General features: G+C 35.5%; 1 protein-coding gene across 1 annotated transcript in view; it reads right to left on the bottom strand.

The window, feature by feature from the left end:
- LOC126974768 (trithorax group protein osa) overlaps positions 1-25,132 on the bottom strand; it is a 128,108-nt gene extending 102,976 nt beyond the window's left edge. Inside the window, exon 1 of the mRNA XM_050822431.1 lies at positions 24,837-25,132. Within this exon, the coding sequence (XP_050678388.1) occupies positions 24,837-24,871 (35 nt within the window). The 5' untranslated portion in view covers positions 24,872-25,132. The remainder of the gene's footprint in view (positions 1-24,836) is intronic.
- Positions 25,133-25,388: the final 256 nt, after the last annotated feature.

Genomic DNA, 25,388 nt, shown 5'->3' on the forward strand with positions numbered 1-25,388 from the left:
ACTCTCCCAGCATTCTTTTTTTGCGCTCTTTTCAATAAAAATATACAATATTATACAGTCATTTCTATCGCTATAAAATAATCACAATCTAGTCGTAGGCTGCCGGATCATTTAGATATTCAGCAGTGAAGTAATAGGATTTACGACAGAGCCATTTTTTTATAAAACATTTAAATTTATTTATAGATAATGCCTGAACAGTGACTGGGACTTTATTGTAGAAGTGTATACATTTACCCTTAAAGCTATTATGTATTTATCTTTGACAAAGCATACACACAATTTATTGTAAAAAGGTTTTTTCATATTCAAAACAAATATACCTAAACCACATTCGTTGTTTTAAATATATTTTTTAGGCTATAAATAACAAAACAAGCAAGAAGTTCACCTTATTGTAAAAAATACGCCCTACCCATTACAATACAGTGCCGCTAAGTATTATTGAAAAATCACAAATTATGAGCGGCATCAGAATTGCGCTCGCCATTGTGAGACATAAGATGTTGTCTCTTTCACCCAGTAATATTTCAATACACATTACAATGACATATTTTAAGTGTAATATGAATAATTACCAATGAAATTAAATATTTTTTACTAGCTCACACGGCAAACGTTGTTTTGCCATATAAATTGTATTGATCTTTTGCTTGCTAGTTGATAAGAGATGGCGCTAGTTGTATTCATTAGTAACAATCACACTTCTTTTATATTTTGTATAATTCAAACTAAACTTTTATAAATTAAAGCCTATTTGTTATTCTGGTGTGTAAGCTATATAATTGTAAAGTTTCATCAAAATCTATTCAGTAGATTTTGCGTTAAAGAAATTTCACATTTATAATATTAGTAGGATTTCATTTGACAATAGCTACCGGTACCGCTGTGGCCCTCAAATGAACATGAATAATTTAAACAGCTGATAATAAAACGTAATTCAAACAATATATAGACGAACTCGTGTCTAAGTTATTAATTGCTATATTAATATCAAAACAAACAAGAATCAAAGCACGTGTCTTCAGACTACGTAATAAGTTTACGAGCGTAGTGATTGAAGCTATCGATAATATTTTTATTTCGCAAAACATCTACGATAAATAAATAAATATTTATGATGTGAATAAATGAATCGTTTGTATAATGATTTACATTAGCTAGACTAGTGTAATGAGTAAAGTGAAGTGAGGAGCGAGTGTCGGAGAGGAGGCGGAGCGGAGGGAAGTGTGAGGAGAGGAGAAGAGAGAGGTGGCGAAGAGTATATAATGTCTTGTTCGCGATTAAATTAATTACTTCCCTTCTTTCCTTATTCGCGACCCCCCCTATATATTAAACATGTATGAACATATCTATGTATTTATTTACTTTTAAGTTAGGTTAAGTGATAGTGGAGCAAATAGTCAGGTTTTCACAGTATAACTTAATTTTTGCTTACTACTTTTAAATTTTATTACTTTTTAATATGGCGACCTTATCGCTATTCAGCGATCTCTTACAGGTAACCTAAAATTAAGTAATTACACAACTTTTTCCATAAAAACTTATCTTACAAAGTTAGTATGCGCAAAGTGACTTCCTCGATCTTGCAATTAAAAAAAGGTAAAAAATACACCAACAAGGACTATTTTTAACTCAAGAGTTATAGCACTCTGTGTTTGTGAAGGTCAATTCAAATACCTTCTGAAACACAAGGTTTTGTCAGTAATATAACGTGACTGTATATCAGCAGTTCCTAAAAACGGTCCAGGTTTGCAGGAGTCAGAATATGGTACGCGGACAATCATTTCAATTATTGTGAAAAATTATTGATTTCACGAGAACTGGAAACGACTTAAAAAAGGTATCGACGTCATGAACACGATATCGGAACATTTCAGAAACCTAACATAAGCTGGTAGAAACTCGTTGGTTTCCCTACGGATGGCGCTCTGGCCAGCAATGTCGGGATCACGCTCCGGTCTTGCAACGTCAGTAAAACAGAAAATACTTAAGGCAACAACGCATTGTATCATCCACCGCCAGGCGTTAGCTACGAAGACTCTTCCTGGATGCCTTAAGAACACAATGCAGTTTTTAAATTCTACTTTTTATTAATGTTTATTTTTCTTGTACATCTCTGCTAACAATAAAAAAATCGAAGTGGTCCATGTTCAAGAAAAGGGTGGGAACCATATATACAGCAATAAAGCTCCCCGGTTGTCCAGAGTATAGAAAAGTCTCGAGTTGTTTTTGATTTATTTATATGAGAGTAAACAAGGATGTGAGAAAAAAAAACGGGCAAGGGATGGGAGAAAAATACCAGGCGCCCATGGACATCCATCATAAGAGTTTGAGACTGTGTTGCCACGATTTATAAAGTTTTGGTGACCTTTTTGTTTCGATTCTATCTATTGATTACATTACTATCAACTACAAATTACTACATCACCTTAGGTTTTGGTATTTTAGATTGATATGAAAGTGACAGATAGCGTATTTAATTTGGGAAATTAGATTGACATATTGAAATGCAAAATCGGGGTCGATTGGGAGATAGATAAACCTCAAATTAAAAGATTCAAAATATTGTTAGATTGGAGTTCGGACCGTTTAAGCGGCCCTCGTGTCGGAAATACTACAGTTATTGATCCCACGCGGCTGTGCAACGCAAAATGTTTCTAGGGAAACGCGCAGTGTTGGAACGACGAACGTCAAAGTAATGCACGTGAAATATTGGAAGTTTCGACATGGTGTTCGGTGATGGGATGATCTGAGAGAATATCTGACATATTTTGCATGAGATTCTGATAATGTTACAGTATCTAGCCTTTTTAGTCCGATTAGTGAGAACGAAATTTGTCAATATTTTTATTTAACGCATTAATAACAAATTACACGCATTAATAACAAATTGAGTTCCCAAAATCATTGTTCTATATTTAAATAACTTTGGTTTAGTTAGTTTGGTTGAGGCGGTCTTTAGAAATATCAACGCAATTTATTAGTTTAACAATTTTGACCCACCTATATCAACAACACATGCTTGAATTGCTTAAAAGGCAGGCGGTTATTTTTATTTTTTATGTTTTTTTGAGTTCAATGGAGCAATTTTTGTAAGGTTTCACTACCATTGCATATGCTTGACCAGGCATGCATATACGGGCAGGAGATACGCTATGGACGAGCGGGGCACCACTAGTTGAGAATATTTTATAGTTATCCCTAAGAAATAAAACAAATGGGTATGTATATATCTATTTCTAAAATATATTACTACTCATGGACTTCCGAATTTCGCACAGTAAGATACTTAGGTAGTTTTCGCTGCACTTGAATATTCGCTGCAACTTCTTTTGATGTAAGCAGATTTATATATATTCTTTTCGCATTGACGGAAGTCAGAACTATCAAAACCACCATTGTGAGGAGGAGTGATACCAGGCCGTCGAACGGCTCGGTGTCATCATCAGTCTATTTCCGGATTTGGGTTAACAGTTTACATAGCTGTGCCAAATTTCGATTCTGTGTAAATCTAACGAAACGGATCGATCGCGTGACGGATGAAACAAGAATTTATAGTTTGTCGACTTCAATACCCATATAGCCGAATGGTTAGTGACACTGACTACTAAGCTAGAGGTCTAGGTGCAATCATTTATATGATGAATATGGAATAATGTTTGTTTCCGAGTCATGGATGATTATTTGTATTTATGTATATTTTAGTAAGTATATTGTATTAAATATATCGTTGTCTTGTACCCATAGTATACAGGCTATGCCTAGTTTTGGGCAAGACAATTTGTGTAAAAGTTTTTCAATATTATTCTTATTATTATTAATAGGTTACATTACATCGATGACGTCACAGCGTCGCTTTATTACGGTGTACAACACAAGAATCACTAGGATGCTAATATTAATTAGCTGCAGCGGAATTTGTCAATAATATTTCATAACATCAAGAATTACTTCATAAGATATGCTCCCTGTTGCTATAACGAAATTGTATCACAGCAGAACTGTCGCACCGTGCGTCAATGTATTAACTCAATCTAAATCGAAATAAATACTATCCTATCTCTCAAGTTGGACTAAAATGCACTCCATGAAGTAATCCCAATAAAAATCCGTTCATTAGGTTAGGAGCTCACTGGAAACAAACATCAGGACACTGTATTTATATATATTAAGAAGATAACTGAATAAGAATTTATTTTGTCAGCATTATAGATTGATTTTTAAGGGGTTGTAAGAAAATTTATTGAATTAGGCGTTACTTTGCGGAAATCCATAATTATACAAATGATTTAAGTTTTCTTTAGTGTTAAGGTCAGGTAAGGGTCAGTCTCGTGCCAGATTTTGGCGAGACAACACGTCCTGAGGATGCCTCGTGTAGAGGCGAAACACGTGTCGAATTGTTTTAAAAACAAATATTGGCGGAATTAACACTAAAGCACACTTAAATCATTTGTATGAAGGGGTTGTGTTGTGATTATTATAATCATGAACATCAATTGTTATGTTACGTAAAAAAATATTTTATTTTTGTGGCAATGCTATTAAAGCGACACAGAACAACAGAAACTACAGAACTATTATTAACAACAAAATCCAGAATGTAACAATGAATTAAAAAACAGAGCAGTGATAACACGAACTCATCACGACACCTGTACCTAACGGTAATGAAACTGCAAGCCACCTGTCTGAAGCTCCTTTGCACAGGATGCCGGCTAGATTATGGGTACCACAACGGCGCCTATTTCTACCCTGAAGCAGTAATGTGTAAACATTACTGTTTCGGTCTGAAGGGTGTCGTAGCTAGTGAAATTACTGGGCAAATGAGATTTAAGATCTTATGTCTCAAGGTGACGAGCGCAATTGTAGTGCCGCTCAGAATTTTTGGGTTTTTAAAGAATCCTGGGCGGCACTGCATTGTAATGGGTAGGGCGTATCAGTTACCATCAGCTGAACGTCCTGCTCGTCTCGTCCCTTATTTTCATTAAAAAAAACCGTACTGACGCAACATGACGAGCGCGAGAGGATAGGAGGGGAAATGGAAGGGGCTTCACGTTCCGGCGAGCTCTAATGATACCTAATGTGGCCATGTAGTACGTTTGTACGTTTCGACTGCATAGTGTATTTAATTAAAATTATTTATCTATTATTTAGATATAAGGTATGATAACAATTTAAATAATATTATTACGTCTAATTTAAACATTATATTGTAATTGAAATCATTTGTAAAACGATGAAAATGTAAATATTGATTTAAAAGAGTGGTAATGAGTTTCTTTCTACTTCTTCTAATTACCATTTACGAAGTAGCGGTATATTCAATAAAAAAAAAATTGTGTCATTTCCTTGACTTACATGAATAAAGTTATTTTGATTAGAGAATACTTTACAAAACAGGATTTCAAATCACTTTAAAAACTTTGATAACTAAACCAATTATGCCTCAGACCTAAGAAGAACAGGCGCAAGATATTCAGCGGTCTTCTTCTTTTAAAATATTTGAAGAAAATATATCAAATTTATTTTAGAAGACAAAATTTCATCACTACAAACCTAGCTTCGGTTATTAAGAAGTTTTAGTGCCTAAAATATAGTTCAAATTCAAATATTTTTTTCAGAATAGGATGTGACATCACTTATTGAAAGTCAAAAACTGCCACCCATTCCAAAGAGAAAGCCTCAGACCTGAGAAAAATGGGCGCAACAAACGCAGCGGGCTTTTTTTTTTCATCAAAAAATATGTTTACAAAGTCATATTGAACAATTAAACTTATTATTTAACAGCCTGATTGCGGTCGCTCAATTCCCAATCTGTGGAATCATTAAGAAAGTCATTCATGTTATAGTAACCTTTACCACATAAACGTTTTTGAACAATTCTTTTGGATATCGTAATACTTTTGTTTTGAACATTTACAGCATATACATCGCCCCACAAAAGACTTACTAACTCCACTTAACCGAGTATTAGGTATAATAAGTTTATGTTCGTTCCTCGTGTTAACATTATGATTTTCAGTAGTTAAGCCTTTTATGTTTATTATTAAAAATCAGAAAAGTCGAGCCCCTAATATAGTTACGGTTGGTAACCCTGCGGTTTCACGCGTGTATAATAGATTTCTATCGTAAAGTACTTATAGTGGCATATTATATAAGAATATATATTTGAGAACAATCTGTTGTTTTTGTTGACAGAATAAATGCTTATCAACTCGAATAAGATTTATTAAAACGGCCGCCAATTCCAAAAAGTAACTAAAGTGGGCCATCAGGTTTGAAGCGGCCAGTGAAAGTAGCCGGCTTGGTCCATCGACTGGGAGGGAACCTAAGCTTGCGCAATAGGACACTGTAGGCTGTGAGATGGATTAAGCCTTTATGGCATTAACACACTTAGTGAAACTTAGTTGGTTAGAAAACCATGTGTCCTTCTCATTCTGTTCACTTCTCCATATTTTTTTAATATGCCGTGCACTGCATTATTATGCTGCCCATTATAAGTGCCACTCAGTATTTTTGAGAAACCCAAAAATTCTGAGCGGCACTACAATTGCGCTCGTCACCTTGAGATATATTAAGTCTCATTTGTCCAGTAATTTCATTAGATACGGCGCCATTCATATCGAAACGCAATAATGCTTACACATTACTACTGCTTGACGGCAGAAATAGGCGCCGTTGTTGGTACCCATAATCTAATCGGCATCGTGAGCAGCCTTTGCCTCCCACTGGTAATTCCTTCTTCTCTCCATATATAAATAGCAAAGGAATATTAGCCGCGGATTTATAAATAACCGGTTTATCAAATCATCGACCGTATCACCCCCAAACGCCTAATAATAGCCGGTTTTCAGATACCATATTAGGAACACAGACCTTATATTTTAAATTTATAGTAGTTCAGTAGCGATTGTTTACGATTACGATCTTGCAATAATTATCTGACCAATGAGAGTCCAGAATCCCGAGCCCGCTGACTTCATTTGGTTGAACGAATTGTTTGCATTGCGAATGTACTACCCGGTTACATTATCTCTGGCTCTGACGTCGATGACGTCATATCGTCGCTTAGTTACGGTGTGCAAAACAAGTATTAAAAAGTTATATACTAATATTATTATTGGTAAATAAACTACATTTTATTTCTGTATTATTGATTGATGTAAAGGTGATGTGTTGTGATGCTGATTATTATAATGATGAAAAATCAATGAAAGCATCTAGGTTAAGTACAAACAGTAATAATTTATTTTTTAACAGAACTATTATAGCGATACATTAACTACAAAACTAATAACAACGAAAGTCAAAACATCAAAAACCAAGCAGTTATATTATTATTCGATTATATTCGACAACATATATAGCCGAATGGTTAGTGACCCTGACTACTAAGCTAGAGGTCCCGGGTTCGAATCCCGGTAGGCGCAATCATTTATATGATGAATATAGATGTTTGTTTCCGAGTAATGGATATTTATATGTATTTATCTATGTTTAAGTAAGTATATTGTATGAAATATATCGTTGTCATAGTACAGGCTATGCCTAGTTTGGGGCAAGATAATTTGTGTAAAAGTGTGTTAAAAAAAAAGTTATAGCACGAAAATATCACGACATGTACCTAACGTTAATGAATCTGCAAACGGTACTGACGCAACAGGATGAGCGCGAGGGGGTGAAAAGGAAACGGAGAGGGCTTCACGTTCCAGAGACAATGTGGCTGTGTATATGTAGGTAATAGTGTAGTAACCCACACCATAAGGTCTATGTATTGTAAGCAACGGGGTTTTCAATAAGGTTACTCGTATAGTTCTCAAATAGTAAGATTGAGAACAAAACCACTTTAAGACTGTGATTTTCCGCCAGAGGTCGCCGCCTGTCTTGATACCGACGAGTGTCGAGTTAACGACCGTTCACGATTACCCGAAGGTTACAAGATAATTAAAACTCTATCAAGCTAAATGTTTCAGCGTCAAACAAATGCCGTGTTGATGCGAATTAATAATTATGCTGCACACGTAAAGAAGTTTACCTGATGGTGGCCGTTACTTTAAGATATAAGAGATTAAGTCAAATAAGTCCAGTAATTTAAATAGCCACCGTGCAGAAAAAGTCACCGCTGAGCACAGCGGTGTACTTTTTCTTTTAGCTAGCAAGCTACCAAGACAGCATTATATGCAAAGTGGCCTCTCACTGGTAGATGTTTCATAATCATCATCAGCCGGAAGACGTCTACTGCTGGACAAAGACCTTCCCCAAAGATTTCCACGACGATCGGTCCGATTGGTCGGCCCTCGTCCAACGTATTCCGGCGATCTTGCCCACATCGCCGGTCCATCTTGTGGGGGGCCTAACAACACTGCGTCTTCCGGTACATGGTAGCCATTCGAGGACTTAACTACCCCAACCGTTACCCAGCTCCCAGACGGTACAGAATCCAAAAGACGACGGAAGAAGTAATAACCTTGCAACACGCCAGTCGCCAAGTGAACGGAAAAATGATTTTCCAACATTTAACTCAACCGCGATTACGATACCTTAGCCCAATTTGCACACCACAAGCCGCCATTACCTAAATACGGCAACAAGGCAAAATGAAAGTGATCGGCCAGAGATTTTGGCAACCTCATCCGAGCTGGGGCTTGCAAAACGTCTTACGTAAAATCACTCTTATAGCCGGCGCAGTTAAACTTGGGTCGCGCTTATTAACATACTAATTGCGTGCAATAAATCCTAACAATTTTGAATGTCCGCCCGATGGTGGGCAAAAAATTTTAACATGACCATCGTCGCGGCATTGAGAGTTCGCGTGTTCCGCTACGTCATAGAGTTTATTGACCAATCACAGCGCAGGTTTCAGCACACTATCATAATATCTCACATAGGTATATTGTTTAAGTATTAGGTAAAATAATTGAAGCTGTAAATATTGATTTAGGAGTCTCTTCCTAAGTGATACCACTGTGACATTCACAAGTGTGATTAATAATAATAATAATAAATTTATTTATTTCAAGCAGCATTGCCGATTGCAGATTTAAGAATAATATTCCATTTTCTATTAATAAAATTATGTACATTATTTAAGACTCTTAGTATACTATTTTCATTTTTATTAATTCTTTCCCTAATTGAAAAAACCTTTTTCCTCAGAATAGCATAAAAATCATCTACTCTGTATAAGGCAAACATATGAGATGCACTACAAAAACGTGGTGATCCCAAGAACATCCTAAAAGCATTATTATATTAAACTCTAAAAATGTTCATACTTTTACGTGTATGCTTCACCCACAAGTTACTTGTATAAAAGGACTGACAGTAGGTGGTGAACAGTAGCTTTTTGACATTCCTACTGCACTTCTGAAATCTTCTTATTATCATGTTCGCCCTAACTGACAATTTTCTTCTCTCTCTCTATATATCATCATCATCACTTAGAGTGCTGGTAACAAAATGGCCTAAATATTTAAATTGAGTTACATCTTTTCCATTAAGATATATTGGAGGGACGCAGTCATTAGTTAATTAACAATAGTGCATAAATGATGTTAGAATTTAAATTATCCTGACATATAGTCTATTAGTGTGGCCATAGATCATACTTTTTTTGGAGTTCGACACTTCAGGTCAGGGTCATTTCGTTGACCGTCGGTCATGGCACTTTTTCTTAAGAACGCGTGTTAAAATCAAGGTAAAAATTAACAGCAAATACTAACAAATGTGGTCCCATTAATTCATATAAAAATCAGGTTCCTAACTCATCTCCATCATAAGATTACGGCCATTAAATGCTAATACTACTTAACGATTAGTTAACTCAAAGGATAATTTCTATTGTTCTAGAATCAAAAAACTTGCAGAATAAAAATATATCATACATACATACATACACACTCACGCCGTGCTCCCGTCGGGGTAGGCAGAGACAATAGAATGCCATTTGCTTCTATCCTAACAAACCTCACGCGTTTCCTCTACATTCATTACTCTTTTTATACATGCTCGCCGGTTGCGGGTGCTTCGGACCTCTCCTTTTCTCAAAACGTCCCCAATTTGGTCAACGAATGTTCTACGAGGTCTCCCGCGACCGTCTTGGCAACACACACTTGCCTCATATATTAAAAACATATCACACCGCAAATAAATGAAAAATACAAAAATCTATTTTTTTTTCTTACTCTTTTAGAGTATGAATCGAAAAATCTTAGGCGCCTGATGAACATTGATAGCAACATAATATGTCGTGGTACTAATATATTAAGACGAGTTTTTACTCGCCTCCCAAGATAATTTAATCTCGATATTATTATTTTTTACATTTAAATGGTCGTCATTTTCTTTTTATCAACCATCCTCTCGAGATCGCTTGATTGACAACCGACTGTCAAACGCCATAATCTCAAGCAATCCTGAACTTTCGTCGATTAAATTAACGTAAGCTGTAATAATATACAAAGTTCGTTGAAATAGCTGACACATTATATGCAAATCACACAGCGTTTTTCAACACCAGCGAATAGGAAATATGTTAATATAAAGAAATAAGTTTCATGGTCACAGATGCGTTCATTTGAATATTATGCAAATTATATCTTAAGTATCTTGTTTTTGTTATATTCAAAGCTTCTATATATGGGTATCCGGAGCTATTTGGGTCGTCTGCTCAACATTCTTATATAATTATGTATATTTCTCCTTTTATAGAATACTTATCTTCCAAAGGTACAAAACAGGGGCGTGAATTTGTTTTCTAGCAAGGTAGGCACTGCTTTTTTTTATAGAATAGGAGGACAAACGAGCGTACGGGTCACCTGGTGTTCAGTGATCACCGCCGCCCACATTCTCTTGCAACACCAGAGGAATTACAAGAGCGTTGCCGGCCTTTAAGGAAGGTGTACGCGCTTTTTTTGAAAGTACCAATGTCGTATGGTCCCGGAGACACCTCACAAGGATGCTCATTCCACAGCTTCGTAGTACGAGGAAGAAAGCTCCTTGAAAACCGCACTGCGGAGGACCGCCACACATCCAGATGGTGGGGATGATATCCTAATTTGTGGCGTGTCGTGCGGAGGTCTGTAGATCTAACTAGTCGTAGTTGCGCTTTAGTCCTACAGTATTAGGTTTTGAGGTTTAATAATTGAAGTTGCATATAGAATATGCAATTTGGAAACTGCCTACCGTAGGTATTTAGTATGTAGTGTGTTTTACCAGTGGGAGGCTCCTTTGCACAGGACCTTGCCGGCTAGATTATGCGTACCACAACGGCGCCTATTTCTGCCGTGAAGTAGTAGGTAATGTGAAAGCATTACTGTGTTTCTAATCTGAAGGGCGCCGTAGCTAGTGAAATTACTGGGCAAATGAGACTTAACATCTTATTTCTCAAGGTGACAAGCGCAGTTGAAGTGCCGCTCAGAATTTTTAGGGTTTTTCAATAATCCTGCACATCATCATAAAAAAGAGGAAAAATTTAATTAGTGGGTGTTTCATAAGAGTTTGGGTTTAGAAAAACGGAATTAAATTGATTATTATCAACCTTAACACTAGTGCAATATTTATCTTGGTTCTTCACGAGGAAGGCTTCACTGCCTAATTGCCTATATGGTATGCACGCCCCTGGTACAAAGGCATTTTTTTATGTAATAGGGGGATAATCAAGCTTACGGATCACCTGGTGCTAATAACACTAGAGGAATCCCAGGAGTGTTGCCGCCTTATAGAAAAGTGTACGCACTTTTTTTATGGTACCTTTGTCTAATCGTCCTGGCAACACCGCTCAAATTAGAAGATCATTTTCCTAAGTAAAAATTGTGAATAACATGCATATTTTAGTTGTATATATATGTATATATCTGAACTTAGCTAAATTTATACGTCTAGATATTTTTTTTATGAAAATAAGGGACGAGATGAGCAGGACGTTCACCTGATAGTAATTGATACGCCCTGACCATTACAATGCAGTGCCGCTCAGGATTACATATTGAAAATCCCTAAGTTGTCAAGTCTCATTTGCCCAGTAATTTCACTAGCGACGGTGCCCTTCAGACCGTAACACAGTAACGCTTACATATTACTGCTTCACGTCCGTTAAACCACAATCCAGACGCACAAGAAACTATAATGTAATGTCTTTTTTCTTTTTTTTTTAATCCAAAGTCGTATCTCAGCACGCGACCAACCAAACAGGCAGTCTTGAACTTTGGCTAATGCGAAAAATATAAATGAATATTCTTAATCGTTTCGAAGAGGAAGAAGCGCAGCGTTAACGAGCCGTGCAATTATGTGTACATCTATATAATATATATATATATATAGGTACTTAATTACACGGTCATAATTATCATACGGTCTCATACCTCAAGGATTGGATGTGTAGAGGTTTAAAAACGTAGATAATTTATACGTCTAGATAGAGTCTCTTGCTGTAAAACAACCGATAAACACAGGCCAGGTTTATTACTTGGCGTGCATGACAAGCTTCGTCTGACACTCGCGATTTGTATGACACTTCGTGTTAGCTGGTGTCATAGTCTATCTCGTTTAAATGATCTTAGGTGTAAAATTAAGTTTTGTAGACTTGTACCTCAGTTATTTAAAATTACTACTTTAATATTATCACAGCAGGGGGAGAGGTTATACAAAAATGAGAACCTATGACAAGCACAGTTAGGGGGGTTAAAAATCCATAAAAATTATTGTGTGTCGTACTTTGTCGTAATGGATGGCCCCTAACATTATGTTAATTTAAAAATAATACAATATGACGCTTACGTTAGTTAAGTCATTGCGCTTGCTGTTTAAATGTATTTTGAACGTATGCCTTTTCTGGCCGCATCCTGAATTAGACAGTTTGTGTACCGTACCTACTTGCAGTGCCGCCTTAAATTGTGTCAAAATGATAGAAATGTCAGAAATGCGGGTTATCAATGGCACTACAATGAATTATTAGAAGCTGTTGTTTCTTCTTCATGTTGGTTTGGCTGTATTGGCTCGAACCCTTTGCCTGTCCTAATATTGGACGAAGAAAGTTAAAAAAATATGTTGGTTTCGGTGACACGCCTGATTATAAAAATAAAATTATTTCAATTAGAACGTATTTCAGCTATCGAATGACAGAAACTCCACTATTAACTGTCGAAACTCATAATTATCATCAAATCATAGTGAAGATGCAGTTTCATAGCTGCCGAACAACAGAGGGCGTTAGTTGGAACATTAACATAATTAACTATATAAGAACACATAAAATATACTTACGAAAATAAACTTATTTCAGCATATATTAATTTCGAACGATTATTTTAGGCCAAAATCTTGCGATGGTTTTAAAAAATTTTTTAGCAATTAAGTAGATATTTAATGAATTGTGAATTTAAATAATAAGATTTTGTTCGTATTGTTTGCTCAATGTGATATGAGTATGTACTTTGGTGTGCCAGTCACAAGACTTGAGCGCAATTACCCCATTTCAAAAGTGCCCAACGTCCCTAAAGATTTCACTTCATATTTTTTTTACGGCGAAGTTAAAAACTTATTCTTAGACATAATTTAAAATTGTCCTAAGTCCTAATCGAAATTTTCTTCAAGTTATCACAAAGAACCTTAGAAGTAAAGTTCAAAACGGCTGATTTGCAGTGCAAAGTGCATGTATGTACCAGGCGACCATACGTGCTGAAGAGTTGCGGAGGATATCAGCCAGTATCGCTCTTGCCGCTCTTGTGCGTTATCTGCGCCCAAGTAGGTCATCGTACTTAATCTCAACGTTGCAATGCATATGTACGAACACTGCAGTTACCTATGTACATTATATTTATAATTGCCTAGTACATCACCACTTTGGTATAGTGCAAATTTCTTCAGCTAGTTAATAGAATACCAAAAGCATTGAACGAACTTTAATTATTACGACGTTCCAACACGGGTTAATTTTGTATACTTTGACCCAGGGACTTTACAATAAACTAGTGGATATACTAACAAAGCGTGCGAGAAAGAACATCGCTAACGGAGATGTAGCGAAAAAGAAACTGAAAGAGAATCTATTAATACTGTAATCGATTTTTATTGACAAATTCTTAGCATCAACACTTGGCTTCGTTTATACGAAAAGCAATAAAAAAAATATCGTATGTTTGCCTCTCTATTGATTGCTTCAGCAAATCTACGCATGACTGATTTCAGCGGTAATTTCATTGTTAGATTGTTCATGTTTTAAGGAGTCAGAGCGCTTTTGCACTAGGTCCGATCTGAACACGTGAAAATACAGTCAGGTGTAACCGTAGAACTATTTCTATCGGATGACGGAAACCGGATCTAGTGCGAAAGCGCTCTCAGGCTTCTATTAAACCACTTATTCATAAAGGTCCGCTAGCTTTAAACAGCCGCTTAGGAGTGTTTTTTCTCATTCTGACTTAGGTCAATAGAAGAAGACAGAGTGAGAATTAGCAATGCTTTAAGTTAGCAGACTATTATGAATAAGGGGGTAAGTATTTAAGAAAATGCTTAATAAACTCTTAAAGGACGAAGCCGCGGGTTGCTGGATACCCCACAATTGGGACGTGTGGAAAGGCACGTAGGATGAGATTTAATATGCTCAGCCATAGCCATTTTGATACTTGTTGTGTCAAAACAGTGCTTTAGTGCTAAGAGAAATGAAATGTGGTGGCTGCATGATCTTGTTACCGGGTGGTCTGCCTCATGTTTTTTTTAATTTCCTTTATTCAATTATCTTAAAATTAATATTACTATATATATTTTATTTAATAAAATGCTCGCATAATGCCTTTATTTATTTACGGTATGTGTGAATTGATGCATCTACTGTAGTCAATAACTCTTGTGTTTATAATTATTAATTTACTTTTTTTTTACTTATATCGTGTAAGCCTTTTAGTTTTTGACGTTTGAGTATTTTTGTTGCGTCACTTTGCATATATTGTACTTATTTGAAATTATTTGTAAATTGCATTAAAAATAAGAACTTGTAACACCTAATCTGTTTTGAAAAGAGCAACCTTAACCTTGAGTTTCTTGCTAATTCTTCTCTGGGGAAATCTGCCTTCCGAATGAGCTGTATGAAAAAAATGACATACTTCAAGTTTTTGATTTGATTTGAAATCCAACCATCAGCCAGGCCTAGCGGTAGCCGCAAACGTCGTTAATGCAATCGACAAGCGTGACCTTCAACTATTTATCAATGACTTCGACAAATGGCGCTATTAATAATTATAATAGTGACGCACTTTAACATAAATCACCAAGTATAAGGCATGGCTTGTACGATGGGTGCCGGAGAACAACATTATACTAGCTAATGCCCCACGACTTCGTCCGCGTATACACAGGAGTAGCTGAGCACGTAGTAACGGCATTTAGAATTATTTTTTAAGCTATTGCATAGCTTCTATCGCGGGCCTTGAGTGTGGAGACCGAATCCAGAAATTCCGTAACGAAAATAACCTAACACTTACTTACTAGGTGGAACAGCGGTTATCACGTATGCTTTTTGTGCAGAAGGTCTCAGATTCGAGCCTGGGGTACGTCTTGATTTTTATTTAATTTCTTTATTTTTTTTTATCACGTTTTTTTATTTGTTTGACAAGCATTTTTATTTGGTTTCACCTGTCCCGTTGTCTGTCTGTAATCAAATCTTGCAAGTTAAATTTTACTCACTTGCCGTTTGCTATTTTTTTTTAATTAATTTTATTAAAAAAAATACTGCATAAATAAAATAAATAAATAATTATAATTGCATAAGTTGATAAAAAAATGCTATGCAATAGCTTTACCGCGGCAGTCCCCGAGTGCCACACGTCTTTTTTTATTTAAAATAAAATAACACTTATGATGAATGATGTGATCTTCAAAGTCGTAGTTCGTATATCTACATTATTTTTATTCTATCACCAATAGCTTTCGCAGTGCATGCGATGTAAATAATATTTAGGTGTTTTTTTTTAATCTTGGGTTACATTATTGGATTTTTAGTAAGGATCCCAAGTCTTTTTGAGAGAATAACATAGCCGTGTCAGCCGGGGATAGTGTGGCTTACCAACAGTGAAAGAAATTTTCAAATCGGTTCAGTACTACGGAGCCTATTCAATGCAAACAAACAAACAATATAATATATACGTACCTACACATAATAAGCCATATGATAGAGTGAAGTGGAGTAAAAGAAGAGGTAGCGACAGTTATGGGTAAGACAATGATGGTGGTTTGGTTACGTAGAGAGGATTTATGAACGTAGATTGAATGCGCGATGAATTTACAGAGCTAATGTGGAAGGAAGTATTGAGACAGGTCGGTATCTATATTTCGACGCTTTTTAAGGTGTGTAACGCTCTTATGGTACTAGAGTACTTTACCAGTGGGAGCATCCTGTGCAAAGGTGCACCTATTTCTGCCGTGAACCAGCAGTAATTTCGGTCTGAAAGGCGCCGTAGCTAGTAAAATTACTGGGCAAATGAGACTCAACATCTTATGACTCAAGGTGACGAGCGCAATTATAGTGCACTCAGAATTTTTGGGTTTTTCAAGAATCCAGACCGGCAATGCATTATAATGGGCAGTGCGTATCAATTACCATCAGCTGAACGTCCTGCTCGACTCGTCTCTTATTTTCAGAGAGAGTATGGACCCTGGTGATCACATACATACAGTCACCTATTCCCATCTCGGTATACTCGTTTGTCCAATAAAAGTACGAGCATGGTTTACCACATGTTCTGAATGAAGAGGCGGTATTAATTTTGCCAGAACACGTGGGGCATGGTTATTTTCCACAGCCAGATTCCAACATAACTACAGAAAACCAATCATTCAGGAGTATCTAAAGAGGATACGCAAAAAACGACATTTAATTAATCGACTCCACTAGCGTCACAATGACGTCAGCGCCAAAACAATGACTCACTTCGCATCATGTGGAAAGGCAATCGCAAAAAAGTGTCGCTTTTCACTTTTTCAGACATCCTAAAAAACCAATCGCTATCTATAGCTTCTACAAAAATATAATTGGGTTCCGCCCCATTGAACACAACACTGTAGTTTTCAGAATGGCAGCCATCTTGGTTTTTTATTATTAACTAGTTAACCCGACAGACGTTGTTCGGTATATTATAAATAAAATACTGTTTTTATGGATTTGTCAATAATATTTCATAACATCAAGAATTATTTCGTAAAATATGCACCCTGTTGTTGTAATGAAATTGTTTCACAGCAGAACTGTCAAACCGTGCGTCAATAAATTCTCTCATAGAAAATATGTCCATACAAAACAAATATCGGACGACGGGGGACACATCAAAGAAAAAACAAAATTGTTGTTTTTATTTAATTCCGAACACTTTCATATTTATTCACCTTTTAAACCTTCCCTGGACTTCCACAAATTATTCAAGAGCAAAATTGGCCAAATCGGTCCAGCCATTCTCGAGTTTTAGCGAGACTAACAAACAGCAATTCATTTTTATATATATAGATAGATTGTTACATCGTCAATACGAATAGGTACACACTTTACCAAAATGTCAGCTGTCTTGTCTCTCCTTGTGGTTTCTGAGTACAGCCTGCCGAGTGTTTTAGCAAAGGGGTTCTTGTTGCCACCAAAAGCCACTATAGCAGCAAAAATGTATAATTTTGGGTGTCTGTATTCAATTCAATTGATGGAATATTGGTCAGAACACTGAAAAGCTAAGAGAAGTTATGGCATCAGGAAGGAAAACCCTGGTTTTGTTATGAATTCAAGTCACTTAAATGATAACTGTATTTGCTACTAGCCAATCAGCCAAAATATTTAGGCTAAAATTTATATTGTATAAAAAAATGGATGTAGATTTTAGCCGTGTATTTCAACATTGGCTATAATGGAAGATTATAGGCCCATGTTACTCAGTGATAATAGTAACCAATATATAATACAATACCACTGTTGAAAGAATTATTAAAATCAGTTGTGGTTATGTATATTGTTTTGTTCATAACAAACAATAGAACATACAAATCTTTATATAGTAATATTTAGAAGATGAAATAGTGAAAATGGCTGGAATAACCTGGATTAGACTATCTGCAAATAAATAAGAGTGGAGAAGAACAGGGAGCCCTTTGCCCAGAGGCACACAGACAATTAAGTATTTAGATCAGAGTCATGTATTATAATTAGTTTTTGTCTGAATAAAAGGCTATTATTATTGTTATATAGTAATATGGGATAGATAGAGACTATCACAACCAAATTTCCCATCTGATCTGTGATGATATCGTAATATTGCAACTGAAAATTCTACAAATGTAATAATTTTTGTTCACTGGCTCGCCATATTTGCATTCAGGTGTATTTTTACAATCAGGTGGGCCCTAAAAGCTAGAATGTTCATTTGCAATCAATTTCAGGCCATACAATCTACATAACTTTTGAATAGTAGAGCAAAATTATCACCAATTGATACCCTAGAGAGAGGAAATTAAAGTCATGAAGATAAAATTCTCTTCATAACATACATCCCTGGCTCCTCCATTCAAACTATCTCTGTTTAACTTGTAAGTACATACTTTTGGCCTGGCTCTATATATATATATTTCCAAAGGTAGTCCTCTTGGAAATACTTCCTTAAACATTAGCTCTGTAAATTTATGCAGCCACACCCTCTGGTAAAGTCACTAGACACCTGAAGCTGTGCCGAGTGTCGTGTGTGAACCTACCCACATTTGCACAGATTAGTAAAAAGATCATGAGAACTGAATGTGAAGCATAAAACTATTAACTAAACTCTCTTTAAAAGCCTGTAACACTCTTGCTATATTTAAAGGGGCTGATTGATTGTGATAAGAACTCTTACATTTATTTCTATTTTAAGAGAACATGAGTGTGGTGGAAGTTAGGGTCTCCTCATGCTGATATCAATATTCTAACACAATTAAATTAGTCATTGTATGTTCTAAGAGTGCCTTCTTAAGACTGTTATCAATATCATAGCAGACATTAAGGAATATGCAAAATTTTATTATATCAAAAAGAATTTAAAGTATTTAAAAATTTGTTAAAAATAACGAACCAACATAAACACTTTAAATGCCTGCTAGTATGGCGCGCTGGTGAGCGTGGACAATGATGTCATAGTTCATGACAACAAACAAACAAGTGGAGTCATTGATTGGTTAGAAGGTTAAATTTGTTGCTATTATTTTACTTCAAATCCTTTCACTTTCCAGATTTTTGAATTTCTTAGAAATAAACATTTAAAAAAAAATATTAATATTTAAAAAAAATCATGCTCAAATTAAAATTATCAAAAATGTTTATGTAAGTTAAGGATATATTGATATCTAAAATAAAAAAAAATTATAATTTACATCATATTGTTAATATATTATATTATGTTATATTGGGAGTCATACCACACTAAAATATAAATAAATATCTACAAAATGTTTGCAAGCATCATATTTTCAACAGTCATTAGGAAACCCAACCGACCAACTAACCAACTTGTTATAATAAAAACTTATGCCAATACGTTGAACTATCACCTTTCAAAGTCATTGATGATATGTACCGGCTCACATGGAGTGCATGTTCAAATGATTCAAATTTTCATTTGGATTAAAACAGTTTTTAAATATAATGTAAATCAGCCAAAGACAAGAAAGGAGATTACTTTTTTACATGATAATAGATCATGTGTTGGTTAATTATCACCTTCATTTTAATTAACTGAAGTAAGGCCTTCATCGGCTAGAATAATCAAAAGTTGTTGGAAATACTAAGCTTGTACTCATAATATAAATTGTGAATGTTTGTATGTTTGTGAGTCAATCACACCAAAACTGCTGATTTGACCTCAATGAAACTTGAGACACACATAGATTAACAGATAGACAAACTTCTTTGTTGATGGTTATGATCTTTCATGGAAAACATCTAATCTGACCTAACTAACCTTATTCCAATGTCAATAGCTAGAGGGATAAGAGGGTATTAAATCAATTGCATGACATGAAAACAAAATATTTTTATTTAATACTAGCTGACCCAGCAAATGTTGTATTGGCATCATAGTTAACAGCTGTAGTTAATCCACTACGTATAGGTAGTAGAATAAAGTTCGTTTTTTACCTCCTGCGAAACAAAGATTCTAATTAGTTACTCATTTTTAACTTTTCTTTCAATTTGATTTCTGAACGACGGGGGCACATCAAAAGAAAATCAAAATCATTGTTTTTATTTAATTCCGAGCATTTTCCTATTTATTCACCTTTTAAACCTTCTCTGGACTTCCACAAATAATTCAAAACCTAAATTTGCCAAATCGGTCCAGCCGTTCTCGAGTTTAAGCGAGACTAACGAACAGCAATTCATTTTTATATATATAGATAAAAGAGGTTACTAATTGAAAAGTCAAGAGATGTGCTGCCAGCCTCTAAGATGAGATCTCAGAGACTAAGAATCCTTCAGAATAAAAAAAAACAGAAGCATTGCCAACCAAAGTATACATGCTTCTTTTCAAGAAGTCATGTTGTATAGTCCTGGAAATACCACACAAGAAAATTCATTCTTTAGTTTGGTTGTATGTCGAGGATAGTTCCTTGATAACCCCACCATAGAGGAACACCATACATCCAGATGGTGGAGATAAAATCCTAGTTTATGGAATGTCATGCAAAGATGCAATCTGGGACAGAAATCAGGTCAAATAGCTAGTCTGTAGTCTATACACAACACCAAATAGATATGGCATATCTTAATATATATATAAATCCAGTGTTCTGATGTTTCTTTCTAAACTAATGAACAGATTTTAATGGGGTTGGTTCATGCAGTTTGGTCCAACTTGAGAGATAGGATAGTTTTTTTTTTTTTCAATTTGGGACCCATAATTATTTTTATTTCCAATATTTGATTTGTATGGATATATTTGCTATTAGAGAATTTATTGAGGCGCGGTTTGACAGCTCTGCTGTTAAACAATTTCATTATAACAACAGGGAGCATATTTTACGTAATAATTCTTGATCTTCTAGAGAAATTCATAAGCAACAGTATTTTATTTATTATGGACAGAACATCATCTTTCGGATCAGCTAGTGTTTAAATGTATTTTTAATGAATTGATTAAATCCACAGATTGAAAACCTGAACATAGATTTAACTGTGAATCTTCATCAGTTAATAGAATATCTTAATCCAGATGTTGTGAGCCTTCTTGTGTGTAAATTCCGCTAAGATTTGTCTTCAATCAATTCAACATCCTCAGGAGATGTTGTTTCGCCAAATTCTGGTACTAGACTCGACAATGGAGCTCCAGGATGCCTCATGTAGAGGCAAAGAATTAAGACATAACAAAATTGTAAAGTCAATACACTCAATGAAAGCAATAAATTAAAAGAAAGATAGGCACACATGACCCTGTTATCTATAGGCACCACATTACTACATGCACCTAGAACTCATATTTTTAACACACAAGTAAATATGCTAATAAGCACATTGTGTATGCAAAAAGTCAATGAACATGATATGAGACGGCAAAGTCATAAGACAAAGGTCATGTAGTAAACAAATTACAAACCCGTATATACCTACTGTTTATTACTTTATGTTATTATATACTAGCTGATGCCCGCGATATCATTTATTAAATTTTTTTTTTTTACAGATTTGATACAGCACACAGCCTTGGGGCACTTCAGTTGAAGCAATATCTATTAACCCAGTGTGAAAGCTGGTGGTTCAGCCCATATGTTGGAAGTTCTGAGACAAGTGCCTTATTACATACTGCTTTAATAGTATTCTCTTCATGATTTTTCAGAGCATGGATAAATTTGTGGAAGTAATAATATAGGTGTATAGTTAGCCTGATCCGAGCATTCACTTTTTTGGGGTTTGGATGGACAAAAGCTGAGAGACAGATTTACATGTTTAAGTCTGAGTGCCATATTAAACTCATTAGCACCAAGGTCATCTAATGGACCACTATCTGAGCACTATGAGAGAAACTTTATCTGGCCCGCTCAACTTCTTTACATCCAAGGAATAACTTTCTCACATTATACTTCTAGCATAGAGCTCGCACACTTCTAGATATCCAATGTCTTTTCAGTGTCAAACTTACACACTAAGGGGATCTCTATAAATTTGTATTTATGGGTTCTTATGAACCATGAATAATTAATTTTCAGGTCTATTCATTCAATAAAACTGTAACAAAGACCAGGGCATGGTTATAGCGGCAAAATGAATATAAACTCCTAGGGAATTTCTAGCTGTCTAACTATTGGTCTTCTGACAGAAAGTCAATCTCAGTAAAGATTATCTGAAAGGCTGTCAGGTGCTTACTGATTGGGTAATGGTTAACTATACCTAAAACACAACTAAACAGTGTAGCAGTAGTATTTTGGCCTACATTAAAATACCCTAAAATAAAATGTTTTTATGCTTAAATCTTAACAATTGTATGAAGGCACTCATACAATCTTAACACTTTTCCTCAATAAAGATTGTTATTATAAATGTGCTGTCAAACTAAAATATTTGAATAATTGTAGAAAAAAACCAGCCAAGCATGCATATTTGTGATTAATTATCATAATTTGTAACACGATAAGAGATATTATTATGTTATGGTTAAGTATTGAAGTATTATATTTTATGACTTATTTATGGTGCTAATTACATAATAAAATTGTCATTCAGCTTAACAATTAACCAGATTTTATAAATTAGATAAGATCATTAGTTTAAAGGAAGAACAAGACTATTATTATTAATGATACCATACTGCATCCTAAAGACATAAAGGAGGCTATTGATAATATGGTTAAATTTTACTTCATTTTGACTATGGTTGGATATTAAGTTAATTTCAAATAAACTAATGTTTTGTATAAATAGGAGACAAATTGCAATAGTTAGATTACTAATCAGATATATTATGTCTTCCTCACTTCACCTCATAGTCAGTAACAATATCTGATATACTAAAAACTGAATGACTTACAAAACATTATTATTAGTCAAAACGAGTATTTAGCTCCTTTATTACCAAAATATTTTGGATTCCGCTGTTATAATAATACTAAACCATGACCAGGTTTTTGGTCATTACTCAGGAGTTGCAAGGAATTGGTGTAAATTATGTGCCAAAGTGATTTTAGTAATACTGAATGTAATTTATTAAATATTCTCTTTGAAGATTATTTGCTTAAAAAATATTGCCTTGTTTCTTATGTTAAAGAAATTCATGAAATAAACAGGAATTGATTTATAATGGATAAATTTAGAATCTGTCTTAAATTCAAGGTGTTAAAACTAATATTTATATGGTACATAATACTTGTATGATGTCTAGATTTTATTGAATATATGAGCATCTGTATCCTTGCAATTGAATAGTTCCTAAAGCTTATTATAAGATATAAATAAATTGTTAAATTAAACATAAAACTTTTATTTGTTAATGTTAATATTTATATAAATCATATGAAACATTGTTGTCAGTGTTATAAAAACAGAAGTCTGTTATAAGAACATTGATTAGCTGATGAAAGATACTATTGATAGCAAAATACATGTGTGCATGGTTTCTTTATGTTAGATTCAACATCATAATGCCATGGTATGATTGTATCTTCCAAAATTCTAATTATTTATTGAAGTTTTGAGATATCAGATTAGCAAAGCTTAGAAACAATAAGGCATATAATCATGGAATCAGTTTTAAAGTTGAATATTTTTTAAAGCACACCATACTTTTTACCAAGCAAATACTAATTAAAATCACTTAATTACCAATCAATGTGGAATTGCTGCATTTAATATCCTATTCAATGCAGTAGGATTATGAGTTGTTCTTCGTTACTGTTTTGGCACTGTGAACACATTCTTCCTTCACTAACAACACAAGATTGTAAAAATATCCCATTGGCACATATTTTCCGTAACTACGGAAGTCATTCCTCCACGAGATACGCGAATATAGCACAATTCACAGTCTAACCTCAAAATGCACACAATTTTAATAAATTGACAAGAAAACACAGATGTTTTCAAACTAATTAATTATCAGGCCGACGTAAACACGGCGTGAATTATACGGAATTTCACAAAGAGCACTAAACTGGCTGTCTTGGCTTGCAGTATGGATTTGATAGCAAAATGCTTTGTTTGAGTAGGTTGGTACGTAGGTACTCAGTTTAAGCTGTCGTTGCACTACGACACTACAGTGCTATATAGATATAAACATATAGTCGCTTACGAGTTATGTGTACACTGGAATCGACATTTGTACACCTATGTGGTCAAAAATATCTCCATTTTAGGTACCGTGAGCACTAGGCGACCCGCGAGATTCATCTTTATTATGAAAAACATAAATTATCACTCAGGTATACAAGCCGAGCGCGACAGACTAATTGACAAAAACTGTAAACAAAACTCGATAATTTATGGCACTGGCTGTCTGCCATTCATGCACTGAACACGGTCACAAGGAGAGCTGCGAGCTCGCGAGCTAGGCGGGTGCGAAGAGGCGGAGCAGTCACGCTCGGCCGCCGCGCTGCGAGATCGCTATCGACGGCGGCGCCCTGCCGCCCTGTGGCTCGCCTCGCCTAGCGCTCTCGGACGAGCCGAACGCTCCGAAATGGCGCAACGATGCGGAGGCCGTGACGCCTCACGACCGCGGACTGAGAGAATGGCGACTGCAATAAAACGAGACGACGGTCGTTTCGCAACCGCAGCTAGGTTTGACTTCGATGGTACCAAAATAAACGTAAATATACCGACCACTCGATGCTAGCTTGATTAACGAGCTCATGATACTCACTGCCTAACCGTTCGCAGCGGGTCAGCGGCGTCCATGGCGCGCCCAGGCCCTGGCCGAGGCCAGGCTCCAGGCCGACGGCCTAGCGACGCGACACACTATGATCTCACTTAAAACACGCCGAGATACGACGTCGCACCATCTCGGCAATACAACACATCAACCGCGACGTTTTATTACGCGTATAAACACTCCGCGAACAGTGTTTTGTTACATCGGTTGAGTTTTCTTTGAAAAATCAATATACATTTTCCCAGTGTTGGATTCGAGCGAGTCGATGTCCAGCGCAGGTTACGTACGTGAAGTTTGCAAGCTTTTTTAGCACACCAGTGTTACCAACAATTTTTTGCCCATTTTTTGTATGGTGTTGTGATTTTTTCTGATTTGTGCCGCACTTCACGTTAGTTCGTATGAATTGGGTCTTCCACAATACTCGCATGCTTGGCGACCGAAGCGCCCTCACTTGTTAGTGGCGGTAATTTTAATCTCCGAAATTTTTAGATAAGCCGAGGTGATTCAATGTTAAATATTATAAGGTAAGAAACATTATATGTT

This window comes from Leptidea sinapis, chromosome 33 (genome assembly GCF_905404315.1).
Source record: "Leptidea sinapis chromosome 33, ilLepSina1.1, whole genome shotgun sequence".
Taxonomy (NCBI): domain Eukaryota; kingdom Metazoa; phylum Arthropoda; class Insecta; order Lepidoptera; family Pieridae; genus Leptidea; species Leptidea sinapis.